This window comes from Synchytrium microbalum (assembly GCF_006535985.1).
Source record: "Synchytrium microbalum strain JEL517 chromosome Unknown SmJEL517_scf0012, whole genome shotgun sequence".
Classification (NCBI taxonomy): domain Eukaryota; kingdom Fungi; phylum Chytridiomycota; class Chytridiomycetes; order Synchytriales; family Synchytriaceae; genus Synchytrium; species Synchytrium microbalum.
The window spans coordinates 518,976-534,048 of NW_022158361.1; the positions used below are offsets into that span (position 1 = coordinate 518,976).

Below are 15,073 nucleotides of genomic sequence, written 5' to 3' on the forward strand. Positions count from 1 at the left end.
CGCGTCATAAAACTAATAGAACATATTGACAAAAAAGCGCGTATGTTTCTAAGCTTAGATTGTTTAGGCAATTCTGAGTTCTCGAAGTTCTAAATTAGCGAGCGGCCAATCTCTTTGCTTGCTTGTTCCAAATATCAAAACACATGCTCCGAAACTTCCAAACATCCAAACAGCTGACAGGAGTGAAGATCTCAGCGCTCCGCACGCTTGATTCTCTGTATGGTAATTAAGAGTAACCATTTCGAGCTTGTTAGTACGCTCATCTTGTCTGGTAAGTCCCCAGTAATATGTTGATTTCGCATTTTTCAAAGCTGGTCGGAAAAGCGAGTTTCCAACGGTTGAAACTGAAATTTCATGGCCGCAATCTCTTTTTAATATGGTATGCTAACATGCAATGGTCTCTTTTTATAGGATGACAATACTACGCAGTCCAATTTGGCAACACATCAAACATTGCTTCTAAAACTGACCAGAGTGGCACTCGCTGTATCTTGCCAGCGTATTTGGAAACTTCTACCGCTCTACACGATCTTATTTACAAGGCTACTGGATACTGGACAGTATGTGATCTTCCTTCTGTGCCTTTTCGTCGTGGTCTTTTAAAATGTCCCAATTTAGTTGCCTATTTATTTCCTACGAAATCACCTCGTTTAGTTCTGAATTCATCTACTGCAACAACTGCTGAAACACTTTGGGTGGAGGCATACTTTTACACACGCTCCTTGGTTACCAACTCCTTGCAAGTCAGGGCGACACGAGTCTCTCGTGGCAAGAGGAGGACTTTCAGCAGACGATCTTTGCTGCTAGTTTCGCTTCTTGCATGTCTGAGGCTAAACACGACACACCCTTGTGGCGAGAGAATTAAAACAACAGACGTTCGTCGTTGGGGTACCGGCTCTCGTAGCAATGATGAGAAACCAAGGACGCTTTACCGTCTTCGGCGACTTTGAACTAGGGGGAGAGAGCAGCCAGTGCAGCCACAAGTCATTAATTTGGCTTTTGGTTAAGGATAGTCTCCTGCACAGCGTCAGACGATCTTTGACCATGGTGTGGCGGCCAACGATCCCTAAATTGTTTTAACGGTACTGCATACAATTCAAGAGCAGCAGCTGCTGCAAGTAAGTATATATCATAGTTTATAAAAATTGTAGTAAATAGTTGCCACCCTTGTAGTCAATCGCAATAGTAGTAGCATCACAACTCAGAAGAGACTCCATATTTTCATTCGCGCTGCGTCCGTGGAAGTGCCGAGGTAACCTTGAAGTCTCAAAAGTCGATTTTTTTGAGGAAGGCGTAAGTTGCGTGGATGTTTTCTATAAAGGACCGCCCATTTCTACCCCAAATCTTCAGTATTAATCAAATCTCGGAGTGGCCTTGTGGGCGGCCACTGTTAAATTGGTGGAATCTGGTTGGTCGAATTGTCTTTTCTTCTTCCTCCTTGCACAGAAAAAATCGACCCAAACCTTCCAAACATAAATGCACCTAGCAGTCTCCTATCAGTGATTTAAGTTGTCCGAGCTTTTTCAATCTACGTAGTTAGTAGTAGTCCTCTCAAAGCATTTCAGGCCCTCCTCCTCCTTTGGGTAAGTCAAAGAGTAAACTCGCCTTTTGCAATAATATGTAAATGTTGACTCGAAAAAGCGAGTTTCCAACCGCTTAATGTGATATATTCTGAAATGAAATCGTTCTTATAATATTGAAAAGTATATTTTAGCTCTCCAAACGTTACGTCTCGAATCTCAAAGATGACTTTAAACCTGCTAAACACTAACTGCCCTATGGCAATCAAACGTAAGTGAAGATTTCGAGCTCCTACCCGGAGCCACTAAGTCTTTGAGACAACGGCGAGTCTAGAGTGTTGACTTCCTTCATCCATTCTGGTAGTCCAACAATACATTGCTTCCGTTGACGCATCGGAAATCGAATACAGAAATGCAGTTGCTGCCGTTGCATGCGCAGAGGTCTTTCAAACTCTTGGAAAGGCTTCACTTATACGTGACCGATTGCATACTTGTATTGGCAAGTCCGTGAAGCCAGGAGACAAGAAGTTGTCAGCGCTGAAGGCATTTGAGGTAAAGAAAATCTTCGATCTTTGTTAGTTTCGCGTTTTTCGAAGCCGAGTAAAGCTTGGGTTGTGGATATAAGATGATGCAAGGCGTTGTTTTCAGTTGAAGCTGTATACAACTCTATGAATGCCGAAAGTCGTGTTGAGTTGAATCAACGGACGCAATGTTACATTTGAGCTTGAATACACGTCTTGAGCGCATTCTGACTCCTTCCTACCATCGAAATTAGCCATTCTCGTCAGCAGTATGGAGACAGGTAGCTACGAAAGTATCTGAATTCAAACCAGTACCATCACCTAAGTCACCTGTTGAGAAATCCCCTGTTTCTCACAAGCGAACGACGCCAGACGACTACGAACAATCGCAACCAAAGCATTCATCACTGTCTCCATTAAGTGTTGATCTATATAGTAGCAATGAAAGTCCTCCCCGAAACACAATCAACAGCCATGATGCAGCCCCTATAAAAGTACACAACAACGGATAGATGAGGCCGTCGCACGGGAGCGCTATATGTGGCTAGGAAAACTGAAGGACCAACAGGAGGATGCCTTGAAAGCCTTGGTTGCTGTCAAGATCAAACTACACGAACAGGAGCAGTTATTGCTTAAGCTACAACAGATACTCCCACCATCACCACTATTGGAACCACTTACTACATACGTGACAAATTCCGTGGATGTTTGCACACAGACGGAGCCTACACTGGATGGTGAAGAGCAGCGGCCTAGTCCTACTGCTTCTACTGCTGCTATCTATAATGCACTAATATCTACTGAAGATGAACAGTCAGCGCAACCATCATCATCATCACCAGAATCACGAATCGTAGCAGTGAAGCCCCCAAAAGTCTCTCTTTTCTCTTTTACCAAAGATTACTATAAAGACAACTACATTGAAGGCCGCAAGTTGGGAGAGGGTGGAAATGGGACAGTATACGAATGTTCTCATTTAATGGATGGTCATCTAATGGGAAATTACGCCATCAAAGAAGTTTCCATGGGTAAAGACCGTAGTTGGCTGATAAAGAGTTTGAAGGAAGTCCAGCTGTTGAATAAACTAAAGCACCCGAATATTGTGGGGTATAATCATGCTTGGATGGAGGAGAATAGGAAGACGGAGTTCAGCCCAGAGATTGCATGATATCTGAAAAAGCCAACTGCGGTACCCGGGAAGAGTTGATATGGAAAGAGCCATCAAAGGATCTATCTCCCAAAGACCGGCTGCTGCTGATTCGTTTTACCTTCCCGAGCCCAAATTTATGCCAAAATATGGGCTGTTTCTTTTGTTCGCTACTATAAACAGTTACCAACGGTTCTTTCACTTGAGTCCGCTTTCAATGATGCAAATCGCGTGACTACCATCAGAATCATGCACTGTTAAATGAGTTTTATATGTATGATGATGCTCTACTCCTCTACTATTCTACTACTCTGCTATTATTGTTTTACGAGCGACGTTGGTGCACCCCCTTGGACAAAGCTATACACGTACAAGGCGCTTTGCTATAAATCGTGTTTGGAGAAAGATGTCAGTTCTTGCATCGTTGCATCCCTCAAAAGACCACGCCCAATCATAGCTCACCTTGGTAACAGCCCACCAGCTGTTTGAATCCGTTTCAAACGCACAGAATACACTGGCTCCCGTTGATCGCTGCCTCAACGTTCTGACATATGAGCAACCAAGTTGCTTGATCTTACCAGCAGCAGACTTTTGCTGCACAGGCTGATGCACGGACCATAGCTCGAGTCCATCGCCTCGAGCCACAACAAAGTTGTGTCCTTCTATACACCACCTCACCATACCTGAAGATATAGAATGGACAAAGCACAACCCCGACTCGAACTCTTCTTGATTAAAGCTTTTTAGCTCCATTTTACCCAGTATCAGACCGCTACCACATGAAAGAATCAGCCTAGAGTGTGAGTAATCCAGGGATATTATAGGCGACGGCAGCGTTATAGAGCAGAGGACTTCCAGTGGGCGCTCTGCGTCGGTGCTATATAGGGTGATTTTGCCATCAAAGCTACCAGATATAAGGACATTGTCTGCCACTTTTAGGCTCGACACATTTGCTTCATGAAGCATTCTCAGTCTAGCGCCAGTCTTCCAGTTCCAGGCAATCAGACTTTTGTCAGGGCCTGAAGAGAAGAGAAGTTCATTCGCCAAGGCTAATGTTGTTACAGAGTTTAGATGCCCCCTCATTGTTTGTAATCGGTTGCCTTCCCAATCCCAGCACTGTATCGTTTGGTCCTACTTGTGTATTTGCGGTAAGAAGTCAAGCAGGGATTAAAGGGTGTCTTCGTATTCCGCTGCTCAAACATCACTCACGAAGCTCCCAGTTACAATCACTTCAGGCGTCCCTTCTACTACAGAGACTGAATGGCACTCCCACCACGCCAACTGCACAGGGCTGGCAAAATCCTCATAGACAATCAATGCTCTCGATCCCGTCCCAATAACGACTCGCTGTTTGCCATCCGGAAACGGCACCAATTTACTAGCAGTAACCCTCGTAGCAACACTCAAAGCCACGAATCTAGATACTTTGACTTCATATCTCTTCCATTTGTACAGCTTCTCTAACAGCGTCCGGACATCAGACCGGTAGTCTATCATGGGCAGTTTCAACGGTTGCAGGTTTCCAATATTGGCAATCCATATCGTTTTCCATGCTGATGGATCGTCGACGATAAGTTTCCACCTTGATGACACTCTTGCTATCATTCCAAGGTCTGGCGCTGGTAGGAAGGAGAGGATGTGGCAGGATATCTCTTGTGGGAGTTCAGAAAGTAGGTCTAATCCAAAAGCCCGTCTGTTCCATAAGCCTTCCTGTAGTCGACGCAGTTCTGGAGCCTACAACAGATGTAGTTGTGAATATCAGGAACGTACAAGTTCAGGGAGTGGCAACAAATTATGTCGTTCTGTTGCAAAAAAATGCGACTTGTTGATGAAGAACGACTTGCGACTTGTGTCCCATTGACTGGTTGATGTCAGCGAAAACACGTACGGAACAAAGCTCCAACAGGCCAGATAGACTATCAATGTAAAAAACTTGTAAGACAATGTCATAAACGCCAATGAACCGCTGAGATCAAGTACAAAACAACATGAACTTTGTGGTGGCGAAGTTTGATACACTCTGTCCAGAAGACACTTACAAGTCCGTACGTTCCGTAGTAGCCAGCCTAGAGAACTCACGCAACAGATCATCGGCGTCCATCTTTTGGCCGTTCCAACGCTTGCGGCAAGCTTCTTACAACGAAACAAGGAACAAGGACCAAACAGACCAGTCACGTGGTTCTATCACGGTGCTTGACGCATGTATTAAAATTCATTTATATTTCAATTACTAGATAAAATGCCATCAAATATCCCTCTTCGAAATGGACACGTTTTAATTGTTGGGTGGAGCTTCGCAAACTTCCAAAAACACCAGTTTGATACCCAAAGCTAGCGCTTGTCCAATACATTCTGTTAGGCAAAGATGAACAGATTAATACGTACTTCATTACAATCACGAGTATGTCTCCCTTCTTCTCCGTCTTATACATATATTTCTGTCTTAAATCATCAAAATCTCGCACCCATCAAACATTTCCCAGGCATTCAGCTCAACCAGACTCGCAGCAGACCTAAACAAGATCATACTCGTCGGCCGCATAGGAAGTGATCCTGAATTCCTCAAATATGGCAGTACCTCGGCTACTCCTGAATCCGAACCTGATGGTGCTCCCGTCGATACTGCTGCAGAACAACACCCAGTTGCTGGAAACGGTGATAAAGGTATATGGAAGCTCAAGGTTGTCACGAATCGAAATGTCAAGGATGGCGATACATGGAAGACTGTGCCTGATTGGCATAATGTTCGTCTTGTTGGGAGGTCTCGGGAGTCGTGGTCGCCAAAGTTGGCAAAAGGGTGCGTTTGCAGTATCGTATATCTATTATATGTTTAGAGTTCAGAGCCTTATTCTTTTACAGATACCACTTGGATCTTCATTGCTAACGTAGGTTTATTCTAGTGCTGCTGTCGTTCTTGAAGGTCGATTGGGATACTACAAGACTGATTTGGGTGGCAAGCTGCCTAATCCAATGACCTTGTGTGATATCACTGCTGGTATGTACTCGTGTGAAAACGCCCTAACGATCTGTATGCCTTACACTAACACATTCACAAGTAGACCGTATACAATGGATTTCAGATCCTAAAGCCAAAATCGTTCCTGAACATTGAATATAAACAAATTGTCATCGCGTCTCGTGTATAAAAAGAAGTCCCTTTGTTTTGAATTGGGTAAAAATACATTTCGATATAAAAGCAACAAGTTATATATAGAGGCGAGTGTTTCATAAATTGAATTCTAACAACGGTTTCGTCAAAGTGGGTTACATATCATCAGCTTGATCCTCAGCATCGAGTTCGTCCTCGTCTTCAGCATCACGCTTAGGCTGGGTACGAGCTTGAGCCATACGTTCACGGATACCAGGTTTGGCCGATTTGGCACGACTCTTGTTGTTGTTGATTGAGTCAGCTGATCCAGATATATCTCCATTGTCATCCTGCTGCATCATTTCCTGAATCTTGACGTGTCGTGATCCGACTGATCCAAAACTACTTGGTGATCCATTCGATTTCAGTACTTGGGTTGGTGCATCGTTTCCATAGTCTTCCTGGCCATTGTTGTCTTGGTATCGAGCTAGTGCGTCTTCTTCAATACCATCTGGGTGTGGTACTACAGCGGCTGGAGCAACGGTATTCTTTTTGGTCATTGCAGCAGCTCTAGCCAACGTCTCGTTCATGGATTTGATGGCTTTGGCAGGTGCATCAGGCAATTGTGGCTGCTGTTGCTGTGCTGCAGCACGACTCTTTGGCTTGGCAGATCCCATACGCACAGCGCCCACCATATTAACAACCACATTGTTACTATTCGGGTTTGTGGTCGTCGACGTCCTCTTTGACGCAACACCGAGCGATTGTCGTGACTCTGCAGATCGTTGATGGTTTTGTTTAATAACCTTCATGAATGGATTGTGGAGAGAGTATCCACCCAGTCCTACACCACCAGCACTTGACGTGGCTCGTTTCTCCTTGTTGACATTGTAGCGGACGGGAATGAATGGATCGTCGCCGGCAAGGGCGTAGCCGTGTCCGTGGACGAGTTCGTCGACTTGGCGGATGCGTTGGCCGTCGGTTCCGTAGATGCGGAGCACGTGGTCGTGAGACAGGTGCTCGAGGTGCTCCATGAGACGGCGGATAGATGGGAAGCGGGAGGGTTTTACGGCGACGGTCCAGCCCGTGTGGTAGGAGTCTCCGTTGGGGAAGAAGGTGCAGACTCGTGGTGCTTGGGTCTTGTCGCTTGATGGGCTCAAATAGAACTATTGGGTTGGATGTGGTGAGTGCGTGTGTTTGATGAAATGAGTGGAGACCGGGCGAAAAAAGATAAAATAGAATATTGAAAACATCCCTACGAGCAGCAGATTTCTGAAACTCACATTATCATTCATACTGGTAGGTGAGACCGGACTAGACATAGCACTTCCATTATACGGTCCGGAAATCTGGTACTCGACCATCTTAAGCGCATCTCGTGAACTAGCAACCAATATCTGTCCATCACGTAATCCTTGCAAGTTTTTGACTCGTTTACCAGTTTCCAGGTCATAGATTTTGCGAATTGGAGCGTGGGTTACCGGCATGACGAGAGTCACTGTGAGCAGCAACATGTCGAATGAGCGACAGTTACGTAAGTTCAGGACGTATTTTATGGCTGGGAGCTTTGAGTCTCCGTTTGCTAGTATTTGAACACGGTAGCCTTTGGACTAGTGTGATGGTATGTGTGTTAGGATTCATTGAATACAACAAAAAAAGAGTCACAGACTGATGGATAGTTCGCAAACTTACAGTCTGGGTAAAAATCGGAACTTCTTTCTCCTCCTCCTTCGCAAACTGCTGTTGCTGTTGCGCACTGGTATAGTACCCCTTCAATTTAAGCGTGGATCCTTGCACACGTCCTCCAACTGCAACCCAATGTGGTGCATTGTTACTTGCAATAGGAGGCAGTCCTTGTGGCATACCATCTTGTTGCCCCTGTTGTTGCTGATCATATGAAAATATATCATCTTGGATTGGATATGCAGCAGATTTGAAAGGTTCACCACCAGCAGCAACGTATAACCCATTATCATTGAAATCAGATAGTGAGCGGACTGGACGTCCATCAAGAGTGTATATCCTGCGTATGGCGCCTGTTCGTAGGTTTACTTCTCTGCTTGCTGCTTGTAAGAACTAAAGGTAATTGATTGTAATGGACGTTAGTTTGCATGTTCATTGTACTTGTCACGTCCTTGTGAAATTAAAAGATTGGATTGACGATGATTTACCTGCTCAAAGTTTCGGTATACTCTAGTCGAAACAACTACACGACGCCCTGGGGAGAACACATCACCATTCTTGAATACTCGTACACGTCGGGAATGAAACTCATCGACTTGAGCCATGATTTGCACGCTGTAAATTGGTTGAAATTCGAAATTGTTGCCTTGTCTTGCAAAAGACTCTTTTTTGCGGGTGTTGGCATTGAACAGGGTTTGGGTCGTGAATCAAGAGAGTGTGATGCATCCGGTTCCCAAGAGGCGTTTTGATGGTGTGAAAGTGGCTCTTCCAAGTAATTATCGTGCTTTATTGTCGCGTTTGATGTGATGTTGTGTATCGTGAAAATGATTGTAACGAATGTTTTCTGCGAGACTCAACAATCTGCCATTTTTCTAGTAATGCGAGTTTTAGCCAATTAATAAATATATTAATTTGCACACAATCATAATTATTACCGGCCACGAAGCGCTTGAACCACGCCATCTGTTCCTTAATCAAACATTGCGTATTCCATTTCTTCCCCCAGATTTTGGGACTATCCGGTCACTCACCCAAATCAATAAAAGTGCCTCTACGTACTTGAAAACCACAGCGAGAATCGATCCCTATCTTCTTCCCTCAGAGCAGCTCTATTGTCATTCGCCAAAATCTGTCCAGTCACCCTTCAACACCTATTTCAACAAGTTTTGCACAAATTTCACATAAGAAAACGAGCCAGAGCTTGCCAGGATTTTCTGCGCCCAAATCAGACGAAAGGGAGGTTTCCTCCACTGGTCTGGCTCAACAAGTCACTCGTTTTCTTTTTGGATGACTGTCCTTAAAAAGCAGAACGAGGAAGGTATTGAAACCATCTTGTTAGTTTGACCACGAAGCCACAATGGTGTATTTAAAAGTAAACTATACCATTGAATCTAAAGTATATCGGTTTCAAGTTTGTGTACATATGTGGTGTTGTCACCACCACCACACCACACTCGTTGAAATGTTCAACCTGCACCACCAGCAGGCTCCACAAACACAATCCCCAGCAAATCCCTATACCTCTGCGGTATACTACTCTTCGCTACCTTCATCTCGATATCATGCATATTAATACTCACAGTCAATGCATGACTATACCTCGTTAACGGATCAACAGTCCAATATTTTCCACTCTGTAAACTCGAAGCAGCTGTAAAAGTCCTCCAGTCCATGACCCGGAATGCATATCGTCGCTCCTCATCTACTATATCATCAGACATTGTTGCCTTCAGGTGAGCAGCCCAGACACAATCCAATGCATTCATGAACCCCCTGTTTATGCCGAGTCCTTGAGGCCAGTATGGGTTTTGGAGAGCGTCGCCTGCTGGGAGTATTAGTGCAGATGGTGATTGTGAGGTGGATGGTTGTAGGAATTTCAGTGGTTCGACACAAAGGCCTCGGCATGAGAAATCGAATACTTGGACACCGTGTTTTGCGGAGAGGGATGCGTCGTCTGGTATACCACATGATTGCTGGAAGTAGAAGCGTTTCGTGAGTGGGAGAAAAAACCCCAGAGTCTTTGCATGTAGTGTTCCATATCTCATGTTTAACTTACAGCCAAGAGCCTAGCCAAGCCTCGTAGCTTCTCAAAATCCATATTTTCTGCCACGAGCGTTTCCTTAACCGTTGGCTCGATGGCCTTTACAATTCCCAACGCTTGTAATGCTCGTGTACGTGTTGTAGCCGCGATAAAGTGTGTGGTTCCTCTCATGTATTCGATATTCTCCAAATCCAGACCCTGTCCCATCAAAATCCCAAGCGGGCCGTCTTTCCAAGTTGCCATAGCTACAAAAACAGAATAAGAGGTAGCATTTTTGCATCTGAAAGTGTGGTTGGTACGGTCCAGAGAGCTTACCCTTTGAATGCACAAATTCAGGCTTCTGTCGCTCAGACAATGGTTTAGCAGCAGAAAAGTCCAGATTTACGACAAGCCCAATAGCTTCATTCGATTTAAATATCTTTCGATCAAACCCTAACTGTCGAATCAACCTTGACGATTCACCCTCTGCAACAATCAGTGTATCGAATGGTATCAACTTTGCAGCTTGGATTCGTGCCAACTTCATATCATCAAGACGAGTAGATGCACGTAGTACAGCACCATCCATTGATGTAGCATATTCATAAAAATCGACCTTGGATTTCTGTGATAGTTTACTAACGTCCTGTTCCCCAGGCCGTAGAGATAACTCCTGAGCTTCATTGTCGGGTATAACTCGTCCTAGATTCTGTCGAGCTTCACGCTGTGGGAGTGTCCAGACTCGCCATGCACCAGCATGCTCAAGACCTAGATCTACATCAGGCTCTATAACACCACATACACCAACTCCAAAGTGGATGTCTACACCAAATATGAGTGCTGCTTTCAGTAAACATAGTTGGAGTTCTCGTGTTCCCAAGTGCAGAGGTCCATGCTGTTTGAAACCTGGTACGAAAGAGGCTAGACCGAATCCCAGCAAGTCGTCGACTGTGTTTTGCCACGTCTTTAGGATGTTGTGACGGGACAGCTCGTCACGTAACTCGAGTAGAGTTACATCGTGGCCACACAGTGCTGATTCTACAGCAGCTCGTAACCCACATGGTCCAGCACCAGAAATCACGACTTTCGGCGGTGCCTTGCTAAGAAGCCCGTCTCGTAATGGGGCTGCCAGAGTCCACTTTTGATCTAGTACTAGCGGTAAAATGTTTGGTTGAGTGACGACTCACTTAAAGGCAAGAAACTTTCAAACGATTCATACAAGCAATTACCGACCTTTAAAGAGACCCTTGTTCTTGAAATTCAAATGTGTAGTGACTCCATCACGAAATTCAATATAACCAATAGGGTGTTCAAGTATTTGTTGCAGAGAATTATATGCATTTATGGTCGTGTTTGCTTCAGACGCATTCAGAAAATCGTCAAATAATTCTCGAATCGACGTCATTGTTTCAATCTGCTCAAGTAACTAATAGTAAAATTGGTTGATGAATGTTGACATATGACGCAAACAGACGTGGGCAAAAATCGAGACGAAGAACGTACCTCAGTAGTGTAGGTGGTACTGTTACGTATCGCTCAACTTATACATCAGAAAACATACAAATCTTCTGCAGTTCGAGAAAGATCTGACTCGGAGTACGATGGTTCACTGATCAAACTGGGAACTTTGCTGACCGTTCGTACCAAATTGAATAGTAGATCGGATTGTCAGTTGAATTCTCAAATATACTCGAACACGATTTAATCTCAATTTTCTCTATACTCGGTTGACGCAAAATGTAACAAATCCACGACGAAACTACGTTTGCGATTTGACCAATGAAAAAGCGTATATTTATACCCCATTGTCCACGTTTCCATGGCATCAAATTGCTTTTGGAACCCAAGAAATGTTTGCAAGCTTTGATTCCACAGCCTCATCATCTGATTGGCTGAAATTATATTTACAGAAGTTCCCACATTGTCTCGAGTTTTCAACGCCAACACAATACCAGTCGGTCAACATCTTAATAAGTGAATTCAAATACACAATATGGCACAACCAGGCTATCCAGGATATCAGCAACCAGGGCAACAACCTTACCCTCCTCAGCAGGTAAGAGTTCTAATGGCGGCAAGTTCGTTCAATCTTCATATTTACTGACGTTATTCCACCATTTAGGGCTATCCTCCACAAGTATGTATTCGACATTTAATTGGAGCTTCTGCCTGCTTTTTCTTTTCGCACTATTTACACCACATCGCGCTGTTGTTTGCAACAATTGGCGAGATTTGATCATCCTTGACCAACACTCAACATTTGCTTTTTTTTCAACCGCAAAGGGGTATCCTCCTCAGCAACAGTATGCTCCTCCACCAGGCGCTCCGGGACAGCAACCATACGTAAGCGGCAGGGCCGCTCAACAACTTCTACAAACGATTGCTGAATTGTTTTCCTTGAAATAGTACCCACCACAACAGGGATACTACGCACCTCCTCCAGGTGCTCCTCAGCAATACGCTCCTCCTCCACAAGGATACGTAAGTATTACCATTTTGCAAATCTTGCTCATCTGTACACTAACGCGCAAATATTTTTAGTATGCCCCGCCACCAGCAGGCTATACCCCTCCCCCAGCTGGCTACCCACCAGCGCCATATCCAGGCCAAGCTGCTCCAGCTGGCTATCCACCTGCACAATATCCGGGACAGGCACCAGCACCATATCCAGGTCAGCAACCACCACCACAGCAACAATATTATGCAGCACCACCACCAAATGCACCAGGCTACCAACAACAGCCCTATTACCTTCCTCAACAGCCTGGATACGGCCCAACAAACGGGGTTCCTGCTACAGGCGGCGTTTACCAACAAGGTTACGCACAAGGTCCTCAAGTAGGATACACTAGCGGATACGCTAATACTACTTCGTTCTATGCAACGACTACACCGCCGCTAAGCAGTCAACAAGTATCGACGTACTGCAACCAGTTGAGAACTGCTATGAAGGGACTGGGCGCTGATCACAAAACTATAATCTCCGTACTGGGGAACTTGACACCCGAGCACGCTGCTCAGTTAGATGTAGCTTATAAAGCCTCTTTTGCTAAATTCTTGCATGAGGAGGTGAAATCTGAAACATCTGGGAACTACGGCCACCTCGCTGTCGCTTGTTGTATGAACTTGGCTGATTATGACGCCAAATGTTTGTATGATGCTATGGCTGGGCTTGGAACTGATGAAGATGCGCTTATCGAGATTTTAGTGAGTCAATGTTTTTACTTCTGTGTCAACAACATTGATCTTAACAAACGACTACAATAGGTTGGACGCACCAACGCTGAAATGATGGCCATTAAAGCCGCGTATGCTCGCATGTATAACAAGGATCTTGAGAAGGTCGTCAAGAGTGAAGTCGGTGGAAACTTTGAAAAGACTTTGGTTGTACTCTTGCAAGCTCATCGTGTTGAGACCCAAGAGAAGCTTGACCCGGCTGCAGACGTGCAAGCGCTATATGCTGCAGGAGAAGGTCGTATCGGTAAGTATTGTTGTTAGTGAAAGTTGCATTCATACGAGATAGCGCCAACCTTGTGTTTTTTTTGGTTGCTTCTTTAGGTTGCGACCCATTAATCTTCATCAGCATTCTGTGCAACAGAAGCGATGCACATTTACAGCAAGTATACGAGCTTTACATGAGAAACCACGGAAAGGACATTACCAAAGTAATCAAATCTGAAACTGGACACCATTTGGAAAAGACGCTGTTGGGCATCGTTGCCTCTACGAGAGACAGGCCAGCCTATATCGCTGAATTGATTGAGAAATCTATGGCTGGTGTTGGATGTAATGAACACGCGCTGACTCGATTGGTTGCACGTACGTATTGTGCATTCCAGCGATGTACACTCCATGTTTTTGTGCATGGGGCCCAAGCATGAAACTAATCAACACGTCATCAACCATAGGTCATCGTGATCCACGTGTAATGAGTCTCATCAAAGCAGCATACCAACGCTTGTATAACAAGACTCTCTAGTAAGTCATTGCGCCTCCTCATCAAACTCAGACTCCTCCACTAACATCCATTCAACTCGCAGTGCTCGAGTCCAATCTGAGACTGGCCACCACTTCCGCGAGTTGTTGGTCACCATCATTAAGGCTTAAAATTACGCTCTTTCCTGTACTGCAAGGGCTCGTTTGTTCTGAAATCATCAATAAATTATCTGTTTTGTTTCAAGAAGCCATTTGCCGTCAAGTGAGGGTGTTTGCGAGAAGACGCTATCGAGTTCTTAAGACGTGCTGAGTACCAATTTGCCATTATGGTCCTGCCTTGAATGAAGTTTCAATGCATTGTCTGCTCAGGCGACTCAGCACAGCTTCCATATAACTTTAGACACGCAAATAGGGTAACTAGATGTCACGATGTGACTTCAGATCACTTTATATGAGTAGGGGCAATCTTCAATACATTAACCCGGAATTGCGACTCATTCCTTATTCCGCAACCCTCATCTTCGATGTCTCCTCTCCAAACTTCACAATTTCCATAGGAGGACTAGCACCATGGCTCTTTGACCCCGTCTGCAGATTGACCTCATTGACCACTGTGAGAGGACAGGAATGTGAACCTCGCTGGGCAGCGAGTCTTCTTGTGTGGTGCCTCGCGCACAACTTTATAGAAGACGGTCATTCCACGACAAATCGTGCTGCTAGAATTGTGGTTGATCCAAGACCATACTTTGGCTGGGGTTCGTCTACAAACATCTTTGACAAGCTGGGAAGATTACAAGATAACAGGCTGTCGTTTGGGCCGTTCTACATGTCTACCATACTACTATTCACTTTCTATGGAATTGTAACAACCAGCTTTTGTATGCAACCAGGGTTGTTTTATGTTGGTGTCTTTTTCATGGCGAACATCAATAAATTATCTGTTTGTTTCAAGGACCCCTTTCCATTCAAAAGCTGTTCGAGAGCAGATTCTATCAATTTCAACAGTTCTTGGTTCTTGACGTGGTCTGGCCGTCGCTTTGGAACTGGAGCTGGCTTGCATGAGCTTTCGTTGCATGATCTGTTTTCGACACTTCCGCTTGTGATCGTCAACGTCGATAGAGGTCTAAACAGCGAGAACACGTGCAAAACGCCTGTATA

General features: G+C 44.8%; 5 protein-coding genes across 5 annotated transcripts; 2 read left to right on the plus strand and 3 right to left on the minus strand.

Annotated features, from left to right (window-relative positions):
- Nucleotides 1-3,483: 3,483 nt before the first annotated feature.
- Nucleotides 3,484-5,289, minus strand: SmJEL517_g02773 (uncharacterized protein; the record flags this gene model as incomplete). Its single annotated transcript, XM_031168701.1, has 6 exons — nt 3,484-3,486; nt 3,518-3,571; nt 3,651-4,319; nt 4,398-4,922; nt 5,077-5,104; nt 5,228-5,289. The coding sequence occupies 6 exons, from the start codon at nt 5,287-5,289 to the stop codon at nt 3,484-3,486; spliced, it is 1,341 nt and encodes a 446-aa protein (XP_031025420.1).
- A 264-nt stretch (nt 5,290-5,553) lies between these two features.
- SmJEL517_g02774 (uncharacterized protein) lies at nt 5,554-6,300 on the plus strand (the record flags this gene model as incomplete). The annotated part of the gene is made up of 4 exons (XM_031168702.1): nt 5,554-5,589; nt 5,672-5,985; nt 6,089-6,183; nt 6,248-6,300. The coding sequence occupies 4 exons, from the start codon at nt 5,554-5,556 to the stop codon at nt 6,298-6,300; spliced, it is 498 nt and encodes a 165-aa protein (XP_031025427.1).
- A 152-nt stretch (nt 6,301-6,452) lies between these two features.
- Nucleotides 6,453-8,564, minus strand: SmJEL517_g02775 (uncharacterized protein; the record flags this gene model as incomplete). Its single annotated transcript, XM_031168703.1, has 4 exons — nt 6,453-7,442; nt 7,560-7,886; nt 7,969-8,352; nt 8,448-8,564. The coding sequence occupies 4 exons, from the start codon at nt 8,562-8,564 to the stop codon at nt 6,453-6,455; spliced, it is 1,818 nt and encodes a 605-aa protein (XP_031025426.1).
- An 861-nt stretch (nt 8,565-9,425) lies between these two features.
- On the minus strand, nt 9,426-11,384 carry SmJEL517_g02776 (uncharacterized protein; the record flags this gene model as incomplete). The annotated part of the gene is made up of 4 exons (XM_031168704.1): nt 9,426-9,932; nt 10,016-10,245; nt 10,316-11,131; nt 11,213-11,384. 4 exons carry the CDS (start codon nt 11,382-11,384, stop codon nt 9,426-9,428), a joined length of 1,725 nt encoding a protein of 574 aa, XP_031025425.1.
- A 588-nt stretch (nt 11,385-11,972) lies between these two features.
- Nucleotides 11,973-14,086, plus strand: SmJEL517_g02777 (uncharacterized protein; the record flags this gene model as incomplete). The annotated part of the gene is made up of 9 exons (XM_031168705.1): nt 11,973-12,035; nt 12,102-12,116; nt 12,263-12,322; nt 12,386-12,460; nt 12,521-13,186; nt 13,247-13,460; nt 13,538-13,798; nt 13,888-13,957; nt 14,020-14,086. 9 exons carry the CDS (start codon nt 11,973-11,975, stop codon nt 14,084-14,086), a joined length of 1,491 nt encoding a protein of 496 aa, XP_031025424.1.
- Nucleotides 14,087-15,073: the final 987 nt, after the last annotated feature.